Below are 26,557 nucleotides of genomic sequence, written 5' to 3' on the forward strand. Positions count from 1 at the left end.
ATAAAAACAACTACATGTTTGTTTCATCACAAACCCGGAGAGCAATATCTGTCTGGTGAAGACAACACAGCAATTATTAACAAACAGTTACATGACCTACAGCATGTTCAAGCAACTTAATGTTTTCTTCGGTTTACTAAACAACTACTGATTTAGAACCACAGAGTTACTGCAAGTCAGCACAGAGACAACAGGAGCTCTGCCTCCGCTATTCCAGCACCATTTCAAACTTCAAAACAGAAACATCATCAAATCAATTTGACCAACTTATGAACTTTTGTTAGTCCCCATGAAGTCAAATGCTATTTCTAAGGGGGTTTAGGATTAAGGTTATAATTAGTGTTAGAATGACGTTAAGCATTAGAGTCAGAAGTTAAGTTGAGGGTTAAGGATACATTTTCGGGTTAAGGTTAGGATTAGGGTAAGGGTACGAGTACGGGTTAGGGAAAATAGGATTTTGAATGGGACTGAATTGTATGTCCCCACAAGGTTAGCTGTACAAGACTGCGTGTGTGTGTGTGTGTGTGTGTGTGTGTGTGTGTGTGTGTGTGTGTGTGTGTGTGTGTGTGTGTGTGTGTGTGTGTGTGTGTGTGTGTGTGTGTGTGTGTGTGTAAAAAAGATAAATAAATTGGGACTCACCCAATGCCATCCTCCTCTCTTTCATGTTGACAAAACGGTCTATGGCTCTGTCATACAGTATGCTTTTAGTTTTTGTTGTCCTAGGCTACCTAGCTAAAAGGCTTACTCGCATGGGCAACAATGAACCAGCTATGTTAGCTAGCTAGTTTCAGCTAAGCTACATATTGAACTTCAATCGTCTCAGGCCAAAGGCACAATATATTCATTTATGATTAGATCAGAATCACCATCATAATCATTTGCCTGTAAAGAAAATTCATTCAAAACCACCAGTCCGAATCTCCATTTATGTTTTATGAAAGAACCAAGTTAGCAAGCTAGCTAAACGCAGGACATCAACACAAAGCAGACCAGAAACAAGACACGTTTTTTCCCAGACAATTACGTTTTGCGTTGAATATGATTTGAGTGGCGGTAACATGTCGTACTCTTTTTTAAGTCCAGGCAGACTTCAGATACATGGGCTACACATACTGAGACAGAGGGGGCGCTGTTTCCCTTGCTCAGATGATTTCTCCAGGGAGATTCAGCCACTTGCGAATTGAAGGGAAATTATCAGAGCACAGGGAGATTAAATAAATTATTTTATCATTTGTATTTTTTTTTTAAATTGGTCAAATATTTGGGGAAGCTTCCATGAATACACGCAACTATAACTACTGTAAAATATGATGGCCAATCTTTGATATTATGAGGCTATTTTGCTACCAAGTACCAGGACATTTTAGCCAAAAACCTGGTTGCCTTTGCCAGGAGGCTGAAACTTGGCCAGTGGATCTTTCAGAGAGACAATGACAATTGAAAACATATTGGGTTTGAATTGAAAAAAGCAGTACATCAGCGCAGACCGAAGGATATCAAGTATCTGGGAAATATTATGTATGTAGGAATGGTCTAAGATCCCTCCCAATGTGTTCTCCAATCTCATAAAACATTTTAGAACATTTTTGTGTTGTTATCCTTACAAAGGGAGGATTAGGAAAGATTAGTATAATAAATAATGTATTAATATAAAATATAATGTTGCATACAATATAGCTCAGTATTTCAATTATTTATTTTTGTATTTTTTGCTAATCTTTAGAAAGGGTGTGACTATGCATCAATTTCATCCTCTTGCCTTGTCTGCAAGACATGTTTTTGAGTGACAATAATTAACACAAGAGCAGTCAATCTATTTTAATTTTTTACACAAGAGCATTGTGAGAACACACCAGTATTTTGGTGGCAATTAGCCTTGATCAATTCTACTATCCTACTGATATTAATTCTAATTCAAAATCATTGTTAAAATAAGAATTGCTATGTTAACGTATGCCAATAATTTTGTTGAGCCAAGAAAAGTAGCCTAGAGCCATGCGCTTAACTGCCTCAAATTCCACTAGATAGGATGCCATTTGAAGCAAGCTTCAGGACATTGTTTCACGACCGGTAGTTAGATTTTTCTCCAACTTTTCCCCCAGTATGCGGAATCGTTCTCGGTCTGCTTCTCGCTGCAGCTGTGACTTCTCAATGGAGATCATTGTAGCGACAACACGTAGTTGGAGCTAGGGAGCTGAGCAGCACAGTTATTGCAATCACGTTGAACGTGCCACTGTCTGTGGCAGTGGCATCGTCCGGACTGTGTGTGAGAGAGGAAGACATCAAACGACAGTAGTGGTAAGGGAAGGTTTATAAAATGTTACAGCGCGGCTTTCTCAACACCTCAACTGTGGCAGTGTCTTCACAATGTGTTGGATTCTCTTTTGGAGCAATGGCTATGTGATTGCGGGTTCCTTTTGAGTGCGTTCCAGAGAGGAAAAGGTATGAACCGCTATTCACTTTATATGTTAATTAACTGTCCAAGGTTGCGATTTTAAATTCTAGTGAATTTCTTTAACATAAATGTTATGTATGCACTAAAAATGTGTTTCTTCAAAACTCTGACTGGATATGTATATTTTCTCAGCAGAAATTGCCCTCAATAAATCTGGAAGAATAAAAACAAATTGGAATATTTTCAAATCCGACCATATCTGTTTTGCCTAGCCTATATCTCCACAAGGTGTGTAAACTGACAGTGTTGATTGTTGCATGGGATTTATAATTGCATTTGATAGTGAGGCCTCTAATGATTATAAAAAAAGCATCGTTGATTCATTAATTAGTATTCTGTATAATATAAAGCTGTATATTTATGTATATTTAAACTGCGGCTCGTGTCCATTTTGTATTAGTTTAAACTTTGATGTATATTAACCGAGTTACTATTTTACATTACTTTTTGGACGAACGCGAACTATCATTAATACTTAAACTGAAAATGTATCTAGGCTACCTTTATCGTTACACTTTTGTGTGACATTTTGGGTTTCATAATAAATACAGGCAGACATATGTCAGAAAATGGGGAAGGTTAACTTTTGCCGATATGAAATTACACAGCATCTCTCGGTATAGAATGTCTCTGCATCGTTCATCATTCGAGTCAATGATAGTGCGGTCTGAACAACGGAACTGTCCCTCCAGGTCCAGCGTGTAGGGTCTCTTTTGTCCACTGCGTGGCGTGAATGGTAGTAGCCAATAGTTTAGTAGGCAATGCAAACGTATTTTCGCGATTTCAGTTATCTCACAAAAATATAGCAATAATAGCACGTTCTTGGGCTTCTTCGGCAGTGTTTACCCGATTAAGTAGAATCGTGTTAAAAATATATAGTTATAAGTGTCATATATATTCCTAAAACATAAATGGAAAATTAGACTGTTGCTGCCTCCTGTTGTCATGGATTTTTTATTTACAGTTTAGTGTAAAAAAAAAAACTGGTTTAAATGTAAAAAGTCATTATTATTTGTGTTCAGATTACTTGTATTTTGCTAAATTAGTACCTAGATTATAAATTGCACAGCACCAACATTTACCAAGCCTCCTAAGAATTAATTAGCTTGTTCTACTGTAGTCAGTAGCATGTGCAAATGAATCACTCACATCGATATTGTATTAAAATCAATGAAACTGGGACAATAACAGCAGCCAGATGTACCATTTGCTCTCTTCTAAAATACAAACATTCAACAGACATTCTTATCCAGGGCGATTTACACTCTCAATTAGGGTCTAAGTGCCTTGCTAAAGGGCACATTGGCAGATTTTTTAAAACTAGTCAAGTCGGGGATACAAACCTGCAACCTTTTGGTTACTGGCCCAACGCTTGTAACCGCTAGGCTACAAACCACAACAAAGTACTTGGGTAAACTACAAATACCTGTCGATTAGATAATAGATGGCCAATACAAAATAGGAAACACAACACTTGTTTGCCTGGATCATTTCAAAGAATCATCACCTCACAGGTAGTTCTACATAGTGACATACTTTTTCATAGCGGACGGTCAAATCTGTGTATTTGTTTGTGAACAGCAACTTTTATGCAGAGATGTTTATGCTCCGAATGATTTGTGCTCTTCCAGTTTGAAAATGACAACTGATGTCTTCCATAGGGTGGCTCACAATTAGCACAGCGTCTTCCGGGTTAGGCCGGTGTTGGCCGTCACTGTAAATCATTTGTTCTTGCCTAGTTAAATAACGTATAAAATGTATAAATAATTATAAAAAAAATCAACGAACATGCTAACCAAACTGGCCCTGTGCGTGCGTCCGAGTGCGCGCCATCGTGCTCAAGTTGATTTTATCTACAGCCCACCAGACACATTCCTGACACACAGGTTAAGATACTAAAAACAACTGTGAACCAACTACATTCATTTAGGGACAGGTTGAAACATTCAAGGACATTTAGTTAGCTTGCTGTTGCTAGCTAATTTGTCCTGGGAGATAAACATTGGGTTGTTATTTTACCTAAAATTAATATGTTCCTTTTTTTAATGGATCTTTGTAGAATGTTGACCCATTTTGGAGTCACACAAAATCCTGTGTTCTCTACTACGACAATTAATCCACAAATGACAGGGGAAACATAGATAGTTTTTAGTGAGTTTTCTTTGATAAAATCTCACCTCATAAATGTTTCTTCTTTGCAGATTTTATATGGCAGTTGGAAACCTACTTTAGGATGCATTACTGCCACCAACTGGACTGGAGTGTGAAACTTGTGTAACACCCAAGTGTGTATGTGTCCATTTATTTTGCAACGGCTCCCTCATTAAACGCGGCCGGTTTGGTCAGCATGTTAGTCCAGGGATGGACAGAGGCGCATGATAAAACCAACGTTGCCAAACCAAAGATATTTGTCAGTTTAAAGCCACTCAATTGTGTGTGGTGAAATTGCAAGCTTGTTTAATGTAGTAAAACTAACTGTTTTACATTAGTGAAATTAGCGCAATATAAAATAATTTTATTGCAAAAATAATTCTACATTTCAGTTTAAGATAATAAGATATATTGCCCACTCAAATCTGTTTCTCACTCATTTAACCATTTGGAGAGTTTAAAAAACACAATTCAGTCGGGCGGTCTAGACTACAACCTCCATACTGTCCGTTGTAGCATGCTGAAAGTTCAACGTCCCATTTTTGTGGAGAATGCAAAGTCAACATTTTATGTTTTGAAGAACATATATTCAATTGGCAATATATTATGTAGGCCTATGCCTACAAATTGAGATGTCTATGAAGTTGAATCAAATTATAATTTTTCTTTAACAATTTAAGACAATATTTTTTCGAAATATATTAGGCTGCATTGTATCTTTAAAGGTGTTTCTTTCCAAACAGATCGTTGTTGTTTTATTCCTTTGCTAACGTTGGCCTATAAGGTTGTGTATTGATGCTGCTGTGCACACCTGTTTATTATTCGGGCTGAGCTTGAACAACAAGACATGATTGAGGATGATGGTGTAGACCTTGTTTTTGCCCGGCGGTAGGGACATGATAAGCGATCACGGCGGAGGCACTGCTTCACATGTTGATTATGTCCCTATACTGCCCTAATGTCCTAGTAGAGATGCTAATACGGTGTGTGTGTGTGTGTGTGTGTGTGTGTGTGTGTGTGTGTGTGTGTGTGTGTGTGTGTGTGTGTGTGTGTGTGTGTGTGTGTGTGTGTGTGTGTGTGTGCCTTATTCCTTACAAAAAAAGATGCAGTAAAACTGCAGTAAAAGTGCAGTAACTCAACTGTGGTATTTTGGACCCAGTGATTGCAGTGTACTAGTTATACTGCACTGTATAACTGCAGTTACACTGCAAAATGTCTGCAGTCAAAAAGAGAAAAACGGTGTTATTTTGGACTTCAGCCTACTGCAGTGCACTGCAGTTATATTGCACACTGACTGTAATCTTTCTTCGTAAGGGATGTCTTGCAGAAAAGATAAAGGCCTATGATAAATAAACAAGTAGAATCACGTGGCTCCATTTCAATGTTGTTTTTAATAGCTTACCTCTGTGCTGGCATGTAGCCTATGATTCTTCAGGGTGTGCTTTGATTAGTTAATGTGTTAACTAAGAGGCACATCAAGTGGCTAGCGCCATACCCAAAGTGCAAAACGACTAGGTTATATTTAATGCTGTTGGTTAATAATGTCCCTCAGAAAAAGCTAGAAGGTGATGTTTTATGTTGTCGTTATTTTTGAGAGATGGTTTGATATATATTTATTAAAGCTTTTGTAAGAATCAATCCAACATAGGTTAATTAATGGGTTTAGGTCGGGCTTCGCGTTTGCATCATCATGCCTATGTCTCCAAACTGTTTCTCAACCACATGCATGGTAACTTCTGCCTCAGTCTCAGTCTCTACCACAATAAAGAGCTGCAAATTGAGTCGGCTGGCGATAATAATGAGGCCATATGTTACCAGTCACTGCCCGCGCTGTGCTTGATGTCCAGATGCCAGGAGCGGCGGGCATTTGAGCGTTCTGTCCCCAGCGGAGACTGCGGTCATTCCCACAGCAGGGGCATGTGCTCTAGAAGCCTGTGTTCGCAAGTCGCTTCGAGGCAGCTCTCTTTCTCTAGCGAATGAGTTGAGGAGCGATAGAGAAGAATGGGAGCTACGGTACAGTAGTGGGAGAGGGGAAGGAGGGGTTGATGTGGAGGGATGGTGGTGGTGCAAGCGCTCAAATTGCGCACTGTTTAAGTGCGCTCTCCTCTGGCTCTGTGGATTTTACAGTTACTGGTCACGGCGGGAAACGCGCGCTTGCCGCCTGTGCAACTCATGTCAGATGGCACGAGAGTCTAATGAGACTTTATCATCCTGTCTCAGTCCATTTGGGCGAGCCGCAGAAAAACTGTGTTCGTCCTGCAGTGCCAATACCGACAGAGGGCATATTTCCGGACAGGGATGAAAAATAAGTGAGAGAGAGAGAGAGAGAGAGAGAGAGAGAGAGAGAGAGAGCTGTTCTCAAGTCTGCTTTGAGCTATAGAACAATTTGCCCTGTGAGAGTGAGGCAGGGATCTTGGCCTGGGGGACCCATGGTACCCTGGTGTGCACTGTGTACATATCAGGGAGGAGAGAGGATTATTGTGTGTGTGTGTAGGGGCTGATGGGGGGGTTGGACACTCGTTGGCAAATGTTTGGGAGGGGTCTAGTGAGACCCAGCTGCTGAATAAAAGATAAACATACTGCTTGTCTGCATTCCAAATCGCACCCTACTCGCTACATAGTGCTCTACTTTAGACCAGGGCCCATAGGACTGGGATTCAATCCGATCACGTTTTGTCTGCTTTTTATAGGCACCGTGTTCGCAGACACCACATTCATTGTAAAAGCTGCATATTTTGCCTCAATCGGAAATAACATTTATTAAATGGTGCATAGCCGACAAAGCGCGATCAGATTGAATCCCAGCCCTAGTCTAGGAATACCCTGTTGGACCTAGACTCGGAGCTCCGGTACTGCTTGCCATTTGGTAGCAGAGAGAACAGTCTATGAATAGGGTGGCTGGAGTCTTTGAAAATTTTTAGGGCCTTCCTTTGACACCGCCTGGTATAGAGGTCCTGGATGGCAGGAAGCTTGGCCCCAGTGATGTACTGGGCCGTATGCACTACCCTTTGTCGTGCCTTGCGGTCGGAGGCCGAGCAGTTGCCATACCAGGAAGTGATACAACCTGTCAGGATCCTCTCGATGGTGCAGCTGTAGAACTTTTTGAGGATCTGAGGACCCATTATAAATCTTTTCAGTCTCTTGAGGGGGAATAGGCTTTGTTGTGCCCTCTTCACGACTGTCTTGGTGTGTTTGGACCATGATAGTTTGTTGGTGTTGTGGACACCAAGGAACAGCTCAACCTGCTCCTCTACAGCCCCGTCGATGAGAATGGGGGCGTGCTCGGTCCTCCTTTTCCTGTAGTCCACAATCATCACCTTTGTCTTGATCACGTTGAGGTAGAGGTTGTTGTCGGCAAACTTAATGATGGTGTTGGAGTCGTGCCCGGCCATGCAGTCATGAGTGAACAGGGAATACAGGAGGGGACTGAGCACGCACCCCTGAGGGGCCCCGGTGTTGAGGATCAGCGTGGTGGATGTGTTGTTACCTACCCTTACCACCTGGGGGTGGCCAGTCAGGAAGTCCAGGATCCAGTTGCAGAGGGAGGTGTTTAGTCCCAGGGTCCTTAGCTTAGTGATGAACTTTGAGGGTACTATGGTGTTGAATGCGGAGCTGTAGTCAATGAACAGCATTCATATAGGTGTTCCTTTTGTCCAGGTAAGTGTTCCGACTGGTTAAAAAGCGACTGCTCCTAAAAAGCATCGTCTCCTTTTAAAAAATGGCCTTTGTTGCATTGATAGGAGTCAGAAACATTTCACGTAGAGTAAACATTTACTATTTACTACATTTACTACAAAGTGTAAATAGGATAATTTTGGTCATAAAGTCAGTCTGGTCCAAAACAGAGATTTTTGAGATGACAGGAAAGAGTGGTATGAAATGTACCGTAACAGTTTCCCATGGGTTGGGTTTATTTTAATCCTGCCCACATGGCCACAGCTGGAAGCACCCAAGTTATCATCAATTCGGAGCACGCCAGCACGCGACCCAATTGATATACCCATGGTCAATTTGGTTTAACATTCGATATCCATATGGGGCTAGTTAAAAAAACATCAGTAAATTATACAATAAATATTTTAAAAGAACAGTAGCTCCAAATTTGAATCACTTAAAAACCTCAAACCAACTTTAAATTGTAGAAATTCACATACAAATATTGAAAGCATTTAATTAACGAGAGAACTAAAAGAAAATATTGTCCCATTTGCATTGTGTAATTTATTGATAGTATCTTACTATCCCCAGAGATTGGCTATCTGAAGTCAAGCACATCAGCCGGTTGAAGCTAATTGGCTAAACAATTTGTCTAACTCTTTCCATCCCGAACACACACACACACACACACACACACACACACACACACGACACCCACATCAACCACACCCTGAAACCAGCTCATGTTAGAATTCAATCATGTTTCCCCATCTCAATTCTAGTCTTAGGACAGCAGCGACTGTGAACGAAGATTATATTGAGTGACTGATCTGGTCAATAAGGAACAGAGTTACAAAGGGAGTTGTCCCATCAATGATTCGTACACAAAAAAGTGTACCAGTGCTTTAGCCTCCTGGTGGAGCGACAGGTCCATTGCACCATAGCATGCAGATCACAGTGATGGGTGAGTGATCTAGTATTGGTGATGAATCTTAAAGCACCATGATACACTGTGTCCAGAGTTTTCAAGATACTTGCTGAGGCCTGCATATAGACAATATCACCATAATCCAGCACTGATTGTTTTTTAAAAGGTGCTTTGAACAAGATCTTTTCTAACTAACATTGAAAAGCAAAATTTGTTCCTGAAATGGAAATCCAATTTCGACTTCCGTTTCTTGGTCAATGTGAGTTTAAATGTAAACTTTTCATCTAACCAAATCCCAAGATAATAAGAGGTGACCCTATCAATTTGCTGGCCTGTTATAGTTCAAAATCTGCAGGTGACTCCATCTGTTAACTTTCAGGGAAGAGAAAACCATGACCTTTGTTTTCTTTGCACAACTGCTTTTGAATAAATTCAAAGGCCAACTTCTCAATACTAGCTGAGAATAAATCATTGCGTCATCAGCATACAGATAGAGATTTGCAGACTCAATAGTCTTCCCTAAATAATTTATATGCAGTGTAAAAAAGGACCGGACCTAAAATTGAGCCATGGGGAACTCCTTTTGTAAGCTTCCGAATCTCCATTTTTTTTAATTTTTTTTAAAAACCTTTATTTAACTAGGCAAGTCAGTTAGGAACAAATTCTTATTTTCAATGTTGGCCTAGGAACAGTGGGTTAACTGCCTCGTTCAGAGGCAGAATGACAGATTTTTACGTTGTTAGCTCGGGGATTGAATCTTGCAACCTTTCGGTTACTAGTCCAACGCTCTAACCACTAGGTTCCATACCCTTCTTAGCTACCCACTGTGGTCTGTCAGAAAGATAGTTTTGGAACCAATCCATCAACACGTAAACCACCCTTTTTTAGTCTATACAACAGCAGGGCATGGTCAACAGTGTCCAAGGCCTTCGATAAGTCAATAAAAAGTGAAACAGTGAATTTATCTTGTCCTGATCATCTAGAATATCACCTACAACCTTACTTACAGCAGTAACTGTACTATGCTTGGTTCTAAAACCAGACTGGAATTGAGATATAACAGAGTTATTATAAATAAAGTCTTTCAACTGTGAGTTCACAAGGTATTCCAATACTTTAGCCAGTGCAGACAGTTTTGATATGGGTTGATAGTTATCCAACGGACGGATCTAAACCTTTATGTAAAGGCGTAACATAGGCTGCTTTCCAGACCTTTAGAATGGTATTACTCACCAATTGAATAATATAATATATGAGTGAGAGGGGCAGCAATGAACTCTGCACCATTTTTTGAAAATGTGGGTTTAATTCATCCGGGCCAGCTGTTTTCTTAATATCAATAGATTTTAGTTCCTTTACAACTTCTGAAAGCTCAATCTCGGTAAAATGAAATGGATGAATCATAGGCATGCATGTGGCAGTTTCATTCACAGTCTCATTTGAGATGTTAGGAGGGTGTTCATTATCAAATTAAACTCAGCTTTAGCAAAATGCTCATTAAACATGTCAAGCAGTTTATTCTTGTCAGTCACATCCCGTTGAATTTGAGGTCACTTTCAGTAGAAGACCAGAGGAGTTTGTCTTAGCATTCATGGATTTAAATGGTTTTCCATAATTTCGTTGGGTTATTAAGGTTTGCCTCGTAAAGCCACGAGCCTTTATGAGATTGTAATAGGCAGTCATGTTGCCGCTAGTAGCCGGTATTGAAGGCATCTCCCGAAGACCTGGGGACATGGACAAACGTTGAAATCTGAAGTTGATCTGGTGTGACCTGGCTGGGAATAACATCACTTAGATTACCATCAAGTTTATACACAGCAGCACCAACTCTCAGGGCTTTATTCAGTCGAATCTGCATTACAGTATTTTTGCATCTAAACTCTTGTGGCCAGATCAAATCTCAGAACGATTTTGTGTAGTTTAAAAGCTCACTCCTCTGCATGATGTCCACTGAATCAAATTGCTAGCTTTTCAGTTGGATGGCTGGCTAAGACGATAGCAGGAGGGCAGTGAAGTGTGTTTGTGAGACAGAGGATCTGAGATCCATTCTTGGTGTGAGCTGGTGAGGGAGGAAGAGGTATTGTTAAACTAGCAGCGTTATACTTGTCTCATGTGTATGACCACTCTTGTTGAAATTTTGTTGGCTAATATAAAGAAAGATTTGACATTGCCAAGACAGATCAGGACAAATGCTTCCGTTGTAAGTGTGTAGTCATCAAGTTCTGCCCCGCTCTACTCTCATCTGTGGTCATTGCACAATAATGACTCATATGGCAAGGGTTAGGGTGAACAGGGGTAGGACATAACATGGACAGCAGAGTTTCCCATAATTCCATTCAGTGTACGCAGCCCTGGGTTTAAAAGCGTTTGTTTTCTTTTCAAATATTTTAATATAGCTGGTTTTAAATCGCTCCCCGTCAATTAGAAATTGGCTGTAACCCCTCTGTGTTTGCATGTTTGAGGGTTCTGGGTAGGACTGTTTGATTTCATGGTGCCAGATGGGCAGGCATTGCACTTTTGGGACAACTCCATTGGTTCCATTGTGCAGGGCAGAAACATATCAGTAGTAGTTGATCCCAGGTTTGAATGTCAGGTCCATTCAGTTCTGGTAGTGGAGATGACCCAGGACAGAGTTTTGGAAACCCAGATCTAGAATAGTAAAAAAAAAAAAAAAAAAAAAAAAAAAAAAACCCCGGCAGGAATTCAACCATCTACAAGCGACACTCTACGAACTGAGCCAAACTAGAATAGTGAGACGTTATCTGATCATCTAGGTGGTAATTTCCTGTGCCACTGCCAATAGCTATTTAGCTCTTCTTGAACTCTTTACTTCTTCAATTCAAAAGACTGTATGTACAGTATGCTGTTTAAAGAGAAGACATCTAGTCAGTTACTAAGCGCTTGTAATAACTCCCTGTAAAGTGAGGCTTATAAAAGAGATTAGAAGGTTTAGATAAGACATTTCCCCTTCATGCATCACCTCAGAAGCACTGCAGCGTGTGGGAAGAAAGAGGGACAAGAGAGAGAGAGGGGGGAGGGCAGAGGCAGAGAGTGAAAAACAGAGGCAGGGAGAGAGAGGGAAAGAGGCAGAGTGAAAAACAGAGGCAGGGAAAGAGAGAGAGGGGGGAAGAGGCAGAGAGTGAAAAACAGAGGCAGGGAGAGATAGGGAGGGAGGGAGGATGATCAAAGAGAATGGCATAAATTCATCTCGGCCTTCTGAACAAAGGGCCTTGCCAATGGTGAAGAGAGTCTGTGGGTTTATGTCAATACAACTTCCAGACTTACGGTACCCCATTTCAAACTTCTAAACAGCCAAAAACGAACCCCCATATCGAACCAAATACGATATGTCAACACGTCCTGTCAGCCGTCAATCAAACTACACAATAACAGTGATGTCATTCACTCGTTAAACCGATGGTTAAATTTAGGAAATAATTCCAAGAAATTAGGGTTAAGGTTTGGTGAAGGTTTTAGGAATGAATTCCAAGAAGTTAGGGTTAAGGTTTGGGGTAGGTTTAGGTTTAGGAATTAATTCCAAGAAGTCCGGGTTAAGATTTGGGGTAGGTTTAAGAATGAATTCCAAGAAGTTAGGGTTAAGGTTTGGGGTAGGCTTGGGCTTTCATTCAGGGTGGTAAGGTTAGAGTTAAGGTTTGGGTTAGCACTGGGAACGAACCTGCGATGTTCGAAGCCATACAGTATATCACAGTTTAGACCATCCTCAACCCCATTGACAACACCCTTAGTGAAAGAGTAATTGTCACGTAAATACATTAACTTGCTATCACATTATTTTCCCATGATGGGGTTGGTGAAGAAATGTGTGGCAGGCGTGTAATTCACTGGAGCTTGGATTTCTTTATCTCAGACACAATGGATCTCAAGACCAAACACTATGGATCTCAATACCAGACACTGTGGATCTCAAGACCAGACACTGTGGATCTCAAGACCAGACACTGTGGATCTCAAGACCAGACACTATGGATCTCAAGACCAGACACTATGGATCTCAAGACCAGACCCTGTCAATCTCAAGACCAGACCCTGTGGATCTCAAGACCAGACACTGTGGATGTCAAGACCAGACACTATGGATCTCAAGACCAGATACTATGGATCTCAAGACCAGATACTATGGATCTCAAGACCAGACACTATGGATCTCAAGACCAGACCCTGCCAATCTCAAGACCAGACCTTGTCGATCTCAAGACCAGACACTGTGGATCTCAAGACCAGACACTGTGGATCTCAAGACCAGACACTATGGATCTCAAGACCAGACACATAGTGGCAACAAAAAAAGCAGCCTTCGGGTGCATGGTTTCCTGCTTGTTTATAGCCTTGTACAGTTCAAGTGCCATCTTGTTGTTGTTGTTGTTGTTGTCCTGAGGTGGAATGTGAACACCAGTCACGATAACAGATGAAAACTCTCTCGGGAAGGAGAAGGGTCGGCATTTGAACTCGAGACTTCCACTGCGCTACAGTCTGCACACCATTTGTCGTTGATGAAGAGACATACCCCTCCCCCTCTGGATTTTCCTTAATCCAATGTTCTGTCCTCTTAGTGAATGGAGATTCCATTGCGTTGAATAGCCATAGGAGGTATCTTGTCCAAAGGACACGTTTCAGAACAACAGAGAATATTGCAGTTACGAGAGTCCCGTTTATAGCAAATCAGTGATCGGAGGTCATTCATCTAATTATCAAGTACATTTGCCAATAGAATTGAGGGAAGTGGTGGCCGGTTTTCCCTTCTAAGTCTCACCAGGATGCACGCTTTACAACCTCTTTTTTGCCTGACTTTACTCTTTGGTAAGATTGGGATGGAGGTACACAAAGAGCCCAGGGCAGATGAGTCGAAGTATAAGCTGGATTTGAGGGTCGTAAGTGCTGATCTAATCAACAAAAAGTTACGAATCAGAAAATAGCAAAGTTGGGTCGGAGTTTGCATGACAGCAACCATACAGTCCTGCTCCATCTTGTTCCAGACTCTAAACCAGGAATGGGCAACTGGCTTGTAGTAATCATGGTCAAATTTCGAACCGGGGTGCCCATTGATTTTTGTCAGTGATAGAGTCACTCTCTAACTGCTAATTTCTCTCCCTCTCTGTTTTATTCGCAAGGTGAGGGGGGGGGGGTCTAAGGCCAGCTCTGACTGCATGTGTGAGTATGGATGTTGGTACGCAGACTCGCGAGCCACTGCGATGAGTTCAGATTGTTTATGGTCCCTGCTCTAAGTGTTTGGCTTTAAAAAGACTCTGCACTTTTAGAAAAAAAGGGGTTCCAAAAGGGTTCTTCGGCTGTCCTCCATTTCTTGGTTCCACGCAGAACTCTTTGCTGTTCCATGCAGAGCCTTCTGTGTCAAGGGTTCTACATGGAACTCAAAAGGGTTCTACCTGGAACCAAAAGGGTTCTACATGGAACTCAAAAGGGTTCTACATGGAACCAAAAGGTTTCTTACCTGGAACAAAGAAAGGTTATTCAAATTGTTCTCCTATGGGTACAACCGAAGAACCCTTTTAGGTTCTAGAAAGCACCTTTTTTTTCTAAGAGGGTATACTATACTACCGAAAGTCTTTCGCTCACTTTATTCCCCTAGAAACACTGTCGAAGGATTCTAAGATTAGATATTTCGTCACTTGAACTAAAGGTTATATCCATTTAAACTCCAGCGAGTCTCCTTAATCAAGCGCTGATGTGGAGTTGAGGTTTACTCGGAATGAAAATCTTTACTTTATTTGTCCCAATAGTTACTTTCTGCCATCTTTTTTTGTGCTCGCGTCTTCAGTTCTACTGAGGAGAAAAGAGGGAGAGTCCTTGTGAAGCCGAAGGCCGTACATGACCGTTTATTCTGTTTATTTTAACTTTGGTTGTTGTTGTTGTTGTATAATGCATCTGCAAGGTCTCCCTCGAAGGGAGCGTGCTGAAGCTCTAATGACACACACACACACTCTAATGCCATTGCCTTTTAGTAGAGCTCAGGGTGATAAAATACATTTGTTTCACCCAACACACACATACACTGGTACACACACGGACACACACATGCTCCTGATGCCCTCCACGAACCCATGGCCATGGCCTGTCTCTCTCTCTCCCTCTCTCTCTCTCCATTTCTCTCTCTCTCTCTCTGTCTCTCTCCCTCTCTCTCTCTCTCTCTCTCTCCATTATTCTGTCTCTCTCTCTCTCTCCTTCTCTCCATTTCTCTCTCTCTCCATTTCTCTCTCCCCCTCTCTCTCTCTCTCTCTCTCTCTCTCTCTCTCTCCATCTCCCCCTCTCTCTCTCTCTCCCTCTATTCTGTCTCTTTCTGCCCCAAAGACATTGCTTATGATCCATATCTCCTTCTCTGTCAAATGAGCAAGGACAAGCAGTTCCCTGTGGGACAAACTTGCAGCAATTCTCTTGTTCTCTTCCCTCCTTTGAGTCTTCAGAAACCCCACCGGAAGCTCAAATGTAGGCCTTGAGGATGTCCTCTTGGTCTAATGGGTATGGTGTTGACTTCATGTGCAGGAGACCAGGGTTTGAATCCCACCAGAATTGTATTTATTACTGTAGAAAAAAAGTTTTTCAGACAAAAACAACTAAAATGATTGGACAAGTTCCCTCCTCTGTTTTGGCACCATTTTCTTCCATTTGGTGCCTAATTGTCTTGTGTGGCCAGCCTTCCAAAATCCTGTCTCATTCACTTGACAATTGGCTCTAAGTAGAAATGATGTTTCCCCTCAGGAGAGGCATTTGTGGGGTGATGGGTTGGGGGGGGGGGGGGGACTTCTTGTTTTGTCTGTTTCTCTTATCGCGTCGGACAAAGTTTTTAGTAGCTTTATGCATCATTCGTTTTTGTATTTTGATGCTTAATTGGAAACACAACGTCTCTTTGGAACTCCTCCATTGGTGGAGTGATTTAATCTACTACTCAACCCTTTGTGTCGTCATCTCTGAAAGGAAAACTCCCCCAGTCTTTCGAACGGTAAAGACCGAGGCCTTCCATGGCTAGTTGCCTAGTGAATACGACCCAGTAGTGAAATACGTGTAGATCAACTAGTAATTTTAACAAGATTTTTTTTTTGAAGTAGCTTTTGTGTTCGTGAAACACAAAAAAAAAGAACAATCTCTCTCTCTATCACTCTCTTGCTTCTCCTTCATTTTTGAATAAATTAATTTGTTCAAAAATGTTATGCACTGCAGTGCTAGCTAGCTGTAGCTTATGCTTTCAGTTCTAGATTCATTCTTTGGTCCTTTAATTGGGTGGACAGCATGTCGGTTCATGCTGCAAGAGCTCTGATAGGTTGGAGGACGACCTCCAGAGGTTGTCATATCTACTGTGTAAGTCTATGGAACGGGGTGAGAACCATGAGCCTCCTATGTTGTGTATTGAAGTCAATGTACCAAGGGGAGGACGGAAGCAAGCTGTCCTCTGGCTACACCATGGTGCTACCCCTACAGAGTGCTGTTGAGGCTACTGTAAGACCATTGCAAAACAGTGTGTTTAAGGCAATTATTTGGTGACGTGAATATAGTTAGTCTAGTTTTATCTAAAAAACTTTTTAATGTTTTAAAATGGTTATTTTTATGAAATTCGCTAAGGAAGGTTCTCCCCTTCCTCCTCTGAGGAGCCTCCACTGGTGTATAGGCCGAATACTGAATGCCAAGCAAACGCCATTGTAATGCTGTGCAGCTGGAGTATTCTCGTCATATAGCTGCCCACAGGCATAGCAGTCTTTTATCTCCTACAGTAAGAGCAAACAAAGGCTTCTGGAAGTGAGCAGACTGCTGATGTCATTTCCACACAACTCAAAAGGCATGGGCTCTACCAGGAGCTACAGTAAGTCACACAGAGACAATGAGAGAAGGTTTTCTCCACGTTGATATGAGCAGACAAACCGCTCCCAGGGACTCTGCGGAGTGAGCAGTTCTGTATTATATGACTGCTTCCTTGTTCCTTTGAGCATCTAAAAGGAAGTGTCCAATTGTGTTATTAATGCTTGTTATCATATACGCAAGCCGTGGTATGAGAATGTTCATCCTTACATTTATTCTCTTTCTCCACCCCACCTTCTTTCTCCCTCTCCCCTCCCCTCTCTTTCCCCCTTTCCCTTCTCTCTCTCCCTCTCCCCCTCCCCTCTCTTTCTCCCTCTTCCCCTCTCTTTCTCCCTCTCCATCTCCACCTCCCCTCTCTTTCTCACTCTCCCCTCCCCTCTCTTTCTCCCTCTCCCCCTCCCCTCTCTCTCTCCCTCTCCCCTCTCTCACTCCCTCTCCCCTCCCCTCTCTTTCTCCATCTCCCACTCTCCTCTCTCTCTCCCTCTCCCCCTCCCCCTCTGCCCCCTCTCTTTCTCCATCTCCCCCTCCTCTCTCTTTCTCCCTCTCCATCTCCACCTCCCCTCTCTTTCTCACTCTCCCCTCCCCTCTCTTTCTCCCTCTCCCCCTCCCCTCTCTCTCTCCCTCTCCCCTCTCTTTCTCCCTCTCCCTCTCCCCCCTCTCTCACTCCCTCTCCCCTCCCCTCTCTTTCTCCATCTCCCACTCTCCTCTCTCTCTCCCTCTCCCCCTCTCCCTCTGCCCCCTCTCTTTCTCCATCTCCCCCTCCCATCTCTTTCTCCCTCTCCCCCTCCTCTCTCTTTCTCCCTCCCCTTCCCCTCTCTTTCTCCCTCTCCCCCTCCCCTCTCTTTCTCCCTCTCCTCCTCCCCTCTCTTTCTCCCTCTGCCCCTCCCCTCTCTTTCTCCCTCTCCCCTCCCCCTCCCCTCTCTTTCTCCTTCTGCCCCTCCCCCTCTCCTTCTCCCTCTGCCCCTCCCCCTCTCTTTCTGCCTCTCCTCTCCCCTCTCTTTCTCCCTCTCCCCTCCCCTCTTTTCTCCCTCTGCCCCTCCCCTTTCTTTCTCCCTCTGCCCCTCCCCTCTCTTTCTCCCTCTGCCCCTCCCCCTCTTTCTCCCTCTCTTTCTCCCTCTCCCCCTCCTCTCTCTTTCTCCATCTCCCCCTCCCCTCTCTTTCTCCCTCTCCCCCTCCTCTCTCTTTCTCCATCTCCCCCTCCTCTCTCTTTCTCCCTCCCTCTCCCCTCTCACTCTCCCTCTCCTCCTCCCCTCCCCTCTCTGTCTCCCTCCCCTTCCCCTCTCTTTCTCCCTCTCCCCCTCCCCACTCTTTCTCCCTCTCCTCCTCCCCTCTCTTTCTCCCTCTGCCCCTCCCCTCTCTTTCTCCCTCTCCCCCTCCTCTCTCTTTCTCCCTCTCCCCCTCCCCTCTCTTTCTCCCTCTCCCCTCCCTCCCCTCTCTTTCTCCTTCTGCCCCTCCCCTCTCCTTCTCCCTCTGCCCCTCCCCTCTCTTTCTGCCTCTCCTCTCCCCTCTCTTTCTCCCTCTCCCCTTCCCTCTCTTTCTCCCTCTGCCCCTCCCCTTTCTTTCTCCCTCTGCCCCTCCCCTCTCTTTCTCCCTCTGCCCCTCCCCTTTCTTTCTCCCTCTCCCCCTCCCCTCTCTTTCTCCCTCTCCCCCTCCTCTCTCTTTCTCCATCTCCCCCTCCCCTCTCTTTCTCCCTCTCCCCCTCCCTTCTATTTCTCCCTCCCTCTCCCCCTCTCACTCTCCCTCTCCTCCTCCTCCCCTCCCCTGTCTGTCTCCCTCCCCTTCCCTCTCTTTCTCCCTCTCCCCCTCCTCCCCCCTCTCTTTCTCCCCTCTGCCCCTCCCCTCTCTTTCCCCCTCTCCCCTCCCATCCCCTCTCTTTCTCCCTCTGCCCCTCCCCTCTCCTTCTCCCTCTGCCCCTCCTCTCTCTTTCTCCCTCTCCATCTCCACCTCCCCTCTCTTTCTCACTCTCCCCTCCCCTCTCTTTCTCCCTCTCCCCCTCCCCTCTCTCTCTCCCTCTCCCCTCTCTTTCTCCCTCTCCCTCTGCCCCTCCCCTCTCTTTCTCCCTCTCCCTCTGCCCCTCCCCTCTCTTTCTCCCTCTCCCCCTCCTCTCTCTTTCTCCATCTCCCCCTCCCCTCTCTTTCTCCCTCTCCCCCTCCCTTCTATTTCTCCCTCTCCCCCCTCTCTTTCTCCCTCTCCCCCTCCCTTCTATTTCTCCCTCTCCCCCTCCCTTCTATTTCTCCCTCTCCCCCCTCTCTTTCTCCCTCTCCCCCTCCCTTCTATTTCTCCCTCTCCCCCCCCCTCTTTCTCCCTCTCCCCCTCCCCTCTCTTTCTCCCTCTCCCCCCTCTCTTTCTCCCTCTCCCCCTCCCTTCTATTTCTCCCTCTCCCCCTCCCTTCTATTTCTCCCTCTCCCCCTCCCCTCTCTTTCTCCCTCTCCCCTCCCCTCTCTTTCTCCCTCTCCCCCTCCCCCTCTCTTTCTCCCTCTCCCCCTCCCCTCTCTTTCTCCCTCTCCCCCTCCCCTCTCTTTCTCCCTCTGCCCCTCCCCTCTCTTTCCCCCTCTGCCCCTCCTCTCTCTTTCTCCCTCTGCCCCTCCCCCTCTCTTTCTCCCTCTCCCCCTCCCCTCTCTTTCTCCCTCTCCCCCTCCTCTCTCTTTCTCCATCTCCCCCTCCCCTCTCTTTCTCCCTCTCCCCCTCCCTTCTATTTCTCCCTCTCCCCCCTCTCTTTCTCCCTCTCCCCCTCCCTTCCACCTATTTCTCCTCTCCCCCTCCCTTCTATTTCTCCCTCTCCCCCTCCCCTCTCCTTCTCCCTCTCCCCCTCCCTTCTATTTCTCCCTCTCCCCCTCCCCTCTCTTTCTCCCTCTCCCCCCCCCTCTCTTTCTCCCTCTCCCCCCCTCCCTTCTATTTCTCCCTCTCCCCCTCCCTTCTATTTCTCCCTCTCCCCCTCCCCTCTCCTTCTCCATCTCCCCCTCCCTTCTATTTCTCCCTCTCCCCCTCCTCTCTCTTTCTCCATCTCCCCTCCCTTCTATTTCTCCATCTCCCCCTCCCCTCTCTTTCTCCATCTCCCCCTCCCCTCTCTTTCTCCATCTCCCCCTCCCCTCTCTTTCTCCCTCTCCCCCCCCTCTCTTTATCCCTCTCCCCCCCCTCTCTTTCTCCCTCTCCCCCTCCCCTCTATTTCTCCCTCTCCCCCTCCCTTCTATTTCTCCCTCTCCCCCTCCCCTCTCCTTCTCCCTCTCCCCCTCCCTTCTATTTCTCCCTCTCCCCCTCCCCTCTCTTTCTCCCTCTCCCCCCCCTCTCTTTCTCCCTCTCCCCCTCCCTTCTATTTCTCCCTCTCCCCCTCCCTTCTATTTCTCCCTCTCCCCCTCCCCTCTCCTTCTCCATCTCCCCCTCCCTTCTATTTCTCCATCTCCCCCTCCTCTCTCTTTCTCCATCTCCCCCTCCCTTCTATTTCTCCATCTCCCCCCTCCCTCCATCTCTTTCTCCATCTCCCCTCCCTTCTATTTCTCCATCTCCCCCTCCTCTCTCTTTCTCCATCTCCCCCTCCCTTCTATTTCTCCATCTCCCCTCCCCTCTCTTTCTCCATCTCCCCCTCCCCTCTCTTTCTCCCTCTCCCCCTCCCTTCTATTTCTCCCTCTCCCCCTCCCTTCTATTTCTCCCTCTCCCCCTCCCCTCTCTTTCTCCATCTCCCCCTCCCTTCTATTTCTCCATCTCCCCCTCCTCTCTCTTTCTCCATCTCCCCCTCCCTTCTATTTCTCCATCTCCCCCTCCCCTCTCTTTCTCCATCTCCCCCTCCCCTCTCTTTCTCCCTCTCCCCCTCCCTTCTATTTCTCCATCTCCCCCTCCTCTCTCTTTCTCCATCTCCCCCTCCCTTCTATTTCTCCATCTCCCCCTCCCTTCTATTTCTCCCTCTCCCCCTCCCCTCTCCTTCTCCCTCTCCCCCTCCCTTCTATTTCTCCCTCCCCCCCCCCCCCTCTTTCTCCCTCTCCCCCCCTCTCTTTCTCCCTCTCCCCCTCCCTTCTATTTCTCCCTCTCCCCCTCCCTTCTATTTCTCCCTCTCCCCCTCCCCTCTCCTTCTCCCTCTCCCCCTCCCTTCTATTTCTCCCTCTCCCCCTCCCTTCTATTTCTCCCTCTCCCCCTCCCCTCCTTCTCCCTCTCCCCCTCCCCTCTCTTTCTCCCTCTCCCCCTCCCTTCTATTTCTCCCTCTCCCCCTCCCTTCTATTTCTCCCTCTCCCCCTCCCCTCTCCTTCTCCCTCTCCCCCTCCCTTCTATTTCTCCCTCTCCCCCTCCCTTCTATTTCTCCCTCTCCCCCTCCCCTCTCCTTCTCCCTCTCCCCCTCCCTTCTATTTCTCCCTCTCCCCTCCCTTCTATTTCTCCCTCTCCCCCTCCTCTCTCTCTTTCTCCATCTCCCCCTCCCCCTCTCTTTCTCCCTCTCCCCCTCCCTTCTATTTCTCCCTCTCCCCCTCCCTTCTATTTCTCCCTCTCCCCCTCCCCCTCTCCTTCTCCCTCTCCCCCTCCCTTCTATTTCTCCCTCTCCCCCTCCCCTCTCCTTCTCCCTCTCCCCCTCCCTTCTATTTCTCCCTCTCCCCCTCCTCTCTCTTTCTCCATCTCCCCCTCCCTTCTCCCTCTCCCCCTCCCTTCTATTTCTCCCTCTCCCCCTCCCCTCTCCTTCTCCCTCTCCCCCTCCCTTCTATTTCTCCCTCTCCCCCTCCCCTCTCCTTCTCCCTCTCCCCCTCCCTTCTATTTCTCCCTCTCCCCCTCCCCTATCTTTCTCCCTCTCCCCCTCCCCTATCTTTCTCCCTCTCCCCCTCCCCTATCTTTCTCATTCTTTCTGATAGGCTCCAATTATCAACTGCAGGTGTGAAGTAGACGTGTTCTGACACCTTGGCAACCAGCAATCACAATCCATCCGTCTGTCTGCTGAAGGATACACTTGCTCGTTAAACACCATCTCTTCTCTTGAACCCCCCCAGTTTATTCAGTGAATGGTGGACAAGGCTGGTGGATGGTGGACAACGCTGGTGGATGGTGGACAACGCTGGTGGATGGTGGACAACGCTTCTTCTTGAGTCTTTTCCAGTAAAATTTCAACAAACAAATTGTATCAAAAAAGATGCGACTGAACTGTCCCCCCATGTGGAGTGTGATTAGCGTGTTGACTGTGCTCGTACCCCTTTGGGAGATGGGTTGCTCTGGCCTGACCTTGAACTCAGTGCCCCTGCATCAGGTCGGAATGTACCAAAGGAGCGGCGAAGGGGGGGCACACCACAGGCAGAGGCGCAGCTGGGTGTGGAACCAGTTCTTTGTGCTGGAGGAGTACATGGGGGACGAGCCACTCTACGTGGGCAAGGTAAGAGTTTCTGGGCTGTATTTCTACAGTAAATAGGTGGATGTGTGACTGTGCTAATGTGGAAAACGTACAGGTTGGGTAAAGTACATAAATATAAAAAAAGGAGTTCATGCTACTTGTGTTATCCAATATTTCTGTACGTTTTTAGTCATTTGTTAGAGACATGAATACACAGGAAGGATATATGAGCAACAGAGAAACGTGTTTCAGAGACTCTTGAGTTCACAGGCTTTTGCCCATCTCTGTGATCTGCTCGTGTAGAAAACATCTTGATAAAAGACTGCAAGAAGAGTACAGAGTTGTTTTTAATTTTTAAATAGCAAGGTAAAAACAAGTTTGGGGGGTTTATTTAGTGAGGAGAAACTTTCAGAAGGTTTGCTCATAGAGCTGACAGTATCCCCATTCTACATGACAGACGACCCGATCTGCAAAACGGCTTTCTATCTGAACGCTCTGTAACATTGCATCCTCCTGAACCAGGCCCCCTTGGTGTCCATTTAGGCCCCCTTGGTGTCCATTTAGGCCCCCTTGGTGTCCATTTAGGCCCCCTTGGTGTCCATTTAGCCCCCTTGGTGTCCATTTAGGCCCCCTTGGTGTCCATTTAGGCCCCCTTGGTGTCCATTTAGGCCCCCTTGGTGTCCATTTAGGCCCCCTTGGTGTCCATTTAGGCCCCCTTGGTGTCCATTTAGGCCCCCTTGGTGTCCATTTAGGCCCCCTTGGTGTCCATTTAGCCCCCTTGGTGTCCATTTAGGCCCCCTTGGTGTCCATTTAGGCCCCCTTGGTGTCCATTTAGGCCCCCTTGGTGTCCATTTAGGCCCCCTTGGTGTCCATTTAGGCCCCCTTGGTGTCCATTTAGGCCCCCTTGGTGTCCATTTAGGCCCCCTTGGTGTCCATTTAGGCCCCCTTGGTGTCCATTTAGGCCCCCTTGGTGTCCATTTAGGCCCCCTTGGTGTCCATTTAGGCCCCCTTGGTGTCCATTTAGGCCCCCTTGGTGTCCATTTAGGCCCCCTTGGTGTCCATTTAGGCCCCCTTGGTGTCCATTTAGGCCCCCTTGGTGTCCATTTAGGCCCCCTTGGTGTCCATTTAGGCCCCCTTGGTGTCCAGTCTCCTGCTTAATGTCTGACAACAATTCTGTTTTTTGATAGGGCCCCTCCAACATGAAGTAATGAATGGACTTCTACACCTGCATTGCTTGCTGTTTGGGGTTTTAGGCTGGGTTTCTGTACAGCACTTTGAGATATCAGCTGATGTACGAAGGGCTATATAAATACATTTGATTTGACTTCAGTGATACGTGATTGTGGCAGCTAAACCGAATGGCTGGTACATATATCCACCAGGCAGAGGTCAGCTCGTATTGTTACACAATACAAGGGTGGGAGGGGGACCGTTCCTTCTGTTAATTTATCTTTTTTGGGGGGTTGGCGGCGTGCTAGGGACCCCATGCTACTCCCTCAGTGAATGGTCCCGTGTGGTTCTGTTGGTTATGATTGTGCTTGCAACACCAAGGTTGTGGGTTCAGTTCCCATGGGGGGGGTACCAGTACATTGGAAAAATGTCTGAAAATGTTTCCACTCCCTACTGTAATTTGCATTGGATAAGAACTTATAACAAAAAAAATGAAATAATACCAGAGATAATACTTCAATGACTACTGTTGAATGGCACTGAGTTGGCAAATCAGAAGGCATTGTAAAGCTACGTACAGCAACAAGGAGGTCTGTGTCAGCTACGAAGACAGAATATCCTTCCACCTAGCAGGAATGACACAGGCTGCATGAGAGTTTACACATTTAGCCTCATCTCTTAATCAACTCTAACAGAGGCCATGGAAAATAAAGACGGGTACTATAAACGGTGACATTTTGTTAAGGCTCACTCTTATTCTCATTTTACGATCTGAAAGAGACGCAGAACAGCAACTGTAGCAGAGTCCTCTGGAACGCGACTGAGAGTGTATTTGATTCGCCAACCCAGTCAAATCTGCGCTGACGAGTTCATTGCTATCAAAGTCTTTCTTTATCTATTCAATTGCTTTCAGTATTCACACAGCTCTCATATGTAGATGGCACGGGGCATACAGATGAACATGTCTCTTTCATTTGTGAATCCGAGAGGTTGTTTGAACACGCGTGTCTCTCATGGTGGGGGTGAATCTAACGAGCGATGCCTGACACATGAATGAATCTTGAACATGAAAATGGGAAGACAACACTAGGAAGCCAAGAACTTAACCATTTCTGCAGTTCTGAGCCCCTTCATCTCTTCTGCACTTATTTAAATCCTTTCAGTCAGTGTGTTGTCAGGCCTCAGGATATAAACCTCATATCAGTCAGTGTGTTGTCAGGCCTCAGGATATAAACCTCATATCAGTCAGTGTGTTGTCAGGCCTCAGGATATAAACCTCATATCAGTTAGTGTGTTGTCAGGCCTCAGGATATAAACCTCATATCAGTTGTGTTGTCAGTCTCAGGATATAAACCTCATATCAGTTAGTGTGTTGTCAGGCCTCAGGATATAAACCTCATATCAGTCAGTGTGTTGTCAGGCCTCAGGATATAAACCTCATATCAGTTGTTGTCAGGCCTCAGGATATAAACCTCATATCAGTCAGTGTGTTGTCAGGCCTCAGGATATAAACCTCATATCAGTCAGTGTGTTGTCAGGCCTCAGGATATAAACCTCATATCAGTCAGTGTGTTGTCAGGCCTCATAAACCTCAGTCAGTGTGTTGTCAGGCCTCAGGATATAAACCTCATATCAGTCAGTGTGTTGTCAGGCCTCAGGATATAAACCTCATATCAGTCAGTGTGTTGTCAGGCCTCAGGATATAAACCTCATATCAGTCAGTGTGTTGTCAGGCCTCAGGATATAAACCTCATATCAGTCAGTGTGTTGTCAGGCCTCAGGATATAAACCTCATATCAGTCAGTGTGTTGTCAGGCCTCAGGATATAAACCTCATATCAGTCAGTGTGTTGTCAGGCCTCAGGATATAAACCTCATATCAGTCAGTGTGTTGTCAGGCCTCAGGATATAAACCTCATATCAGTCAGTGTGTTGTCAGGCCTCAGGATATAAACCTCATATCATCAGTGTGTTGTCAGGCCTCAGGATATAAACCTCATATCAGTTGTCAGGCCTCAGGATATAAACCTCATATCAGTCAGTGTGTTGTCAGGCCTCAGGATATAAACCTCATATCAGTTGTCAGGCCTCAGGATATAAACCTCATATCAGTCAGTGTGTTGTCAGGCCTCAGGATATAAACCTCATATCAGTCAGTGTGTTGTCAGGCCTCAGGATATAAACCTCATATCAGTCAGTGTGTTGTCAGGCCTCAGGATATAAACCTCATATCAGTCAGTGTGTTGTCAGGCCTCAGGATATAAACCTCATATCAGTCAGTGTGTTGTCAGGCCTCAGGATATAAACCTCATATCAGTCAGTGTGTTGTCAGGCCTCAGGATATAAACCTCATATCAGTCAGTGTGTTGTCAGGCCTCAGGATATAAACCTCATATCAGTCAGTGTGTTGTCAGGCCTCAGGATATAAACCTCATATCAGTCAGTGTGTTGTCAGGCCTCAGGATATAAACCTCATATCAGTCAGTGTGTTGTCAGGCCTCAGGATATAAACCTCATATCAGTCAGTGTGTTGTCAGGCCTCAGGATATAAACCTCATATCAGTCAGTGTGTTGTCAGGCCTCAGGATATAAACCTCATATCAGTCAGTGTGTTGTCAGGCCTCAGGATATAAACCTCAGTCATAGGCCTCAGTATAAACCTCATATCAGTGTGTGTTGTCAGGCCTCAGGATATAAACCTCATATCAGTCAGTGTGTTGTCAGGCCTCAGGATATAAACCTCATATCAGTCAGTGTGTTGTCAGGCCTCAGGATACAAACCTCCTTCAATGTGTTGAACTGTAGTATTTTTACAGACTGACAAAGTCATTGTCACCCAGGATATAAACAGATGTTTACAATTCAAAATGTACAACACAATATAGGGTTAAGGTCAGAGCATAGAGATAGATGTTTACCACAACTCATTCTCTGTAGAGCTAATCTGCAGTTGTCATACATGTATTTAAATGTTTTTGTCATAATATAAACATATACAGTATATATTGTTAGGTTTAGTTTAGGCCTCAGCATATACTGGTAGGTTTAGTTTACAGCATATACTGGTAGGTTTAGTT

General features: G+C 45.4%; 1 protein-coding gene across 1 annotated transcript in view; it reads left to right on the top strand.

The window, feature by feature from the left end:
* Nucleotides 1-2,173: 2,173 nt before the first annotated feature.
* LOC135558351 (cadherin-7-like) overlaps nucleotides 2,174-26,557 on the top strand; it is a 148,098-nt gene continuing 123,714 nt past the window's right edge. The window contains exons 1-2 of the mRNA XM_064992096.1: nucleotides 2,174-2,442; nucleotides 21,842-22,353. Coding sequence (XP_064848168.1) covers nucleotides 22,117-22,353 — 237 coding nt within the window. The 5' untranslated portion in view covers nucleotides 2,174-2,442; nucleotides 21,842-22,116. The remainder of the gene's footprint in view (nucleotides 2,443-21,841; nucleotides 22,354-26,557) is intronic.

Source organism: Oncorhynchus masou, chromosome 17 (assembly GCF_036934945.1).
Source record: "Oncorhynchus masou masou isolate Uvic2021 chromosome 17, UVic_Omas_1.1, whole genome shotgun sequence".
In the NCBI taxonomy this organism is placed as follows: domain Eukaryota; kingdom Metazoa; phylum Chordata; class Actinopteri; order Salmoniformes; family Salmonidae; genus Oncorhynchus; species Oncorhynchus masou.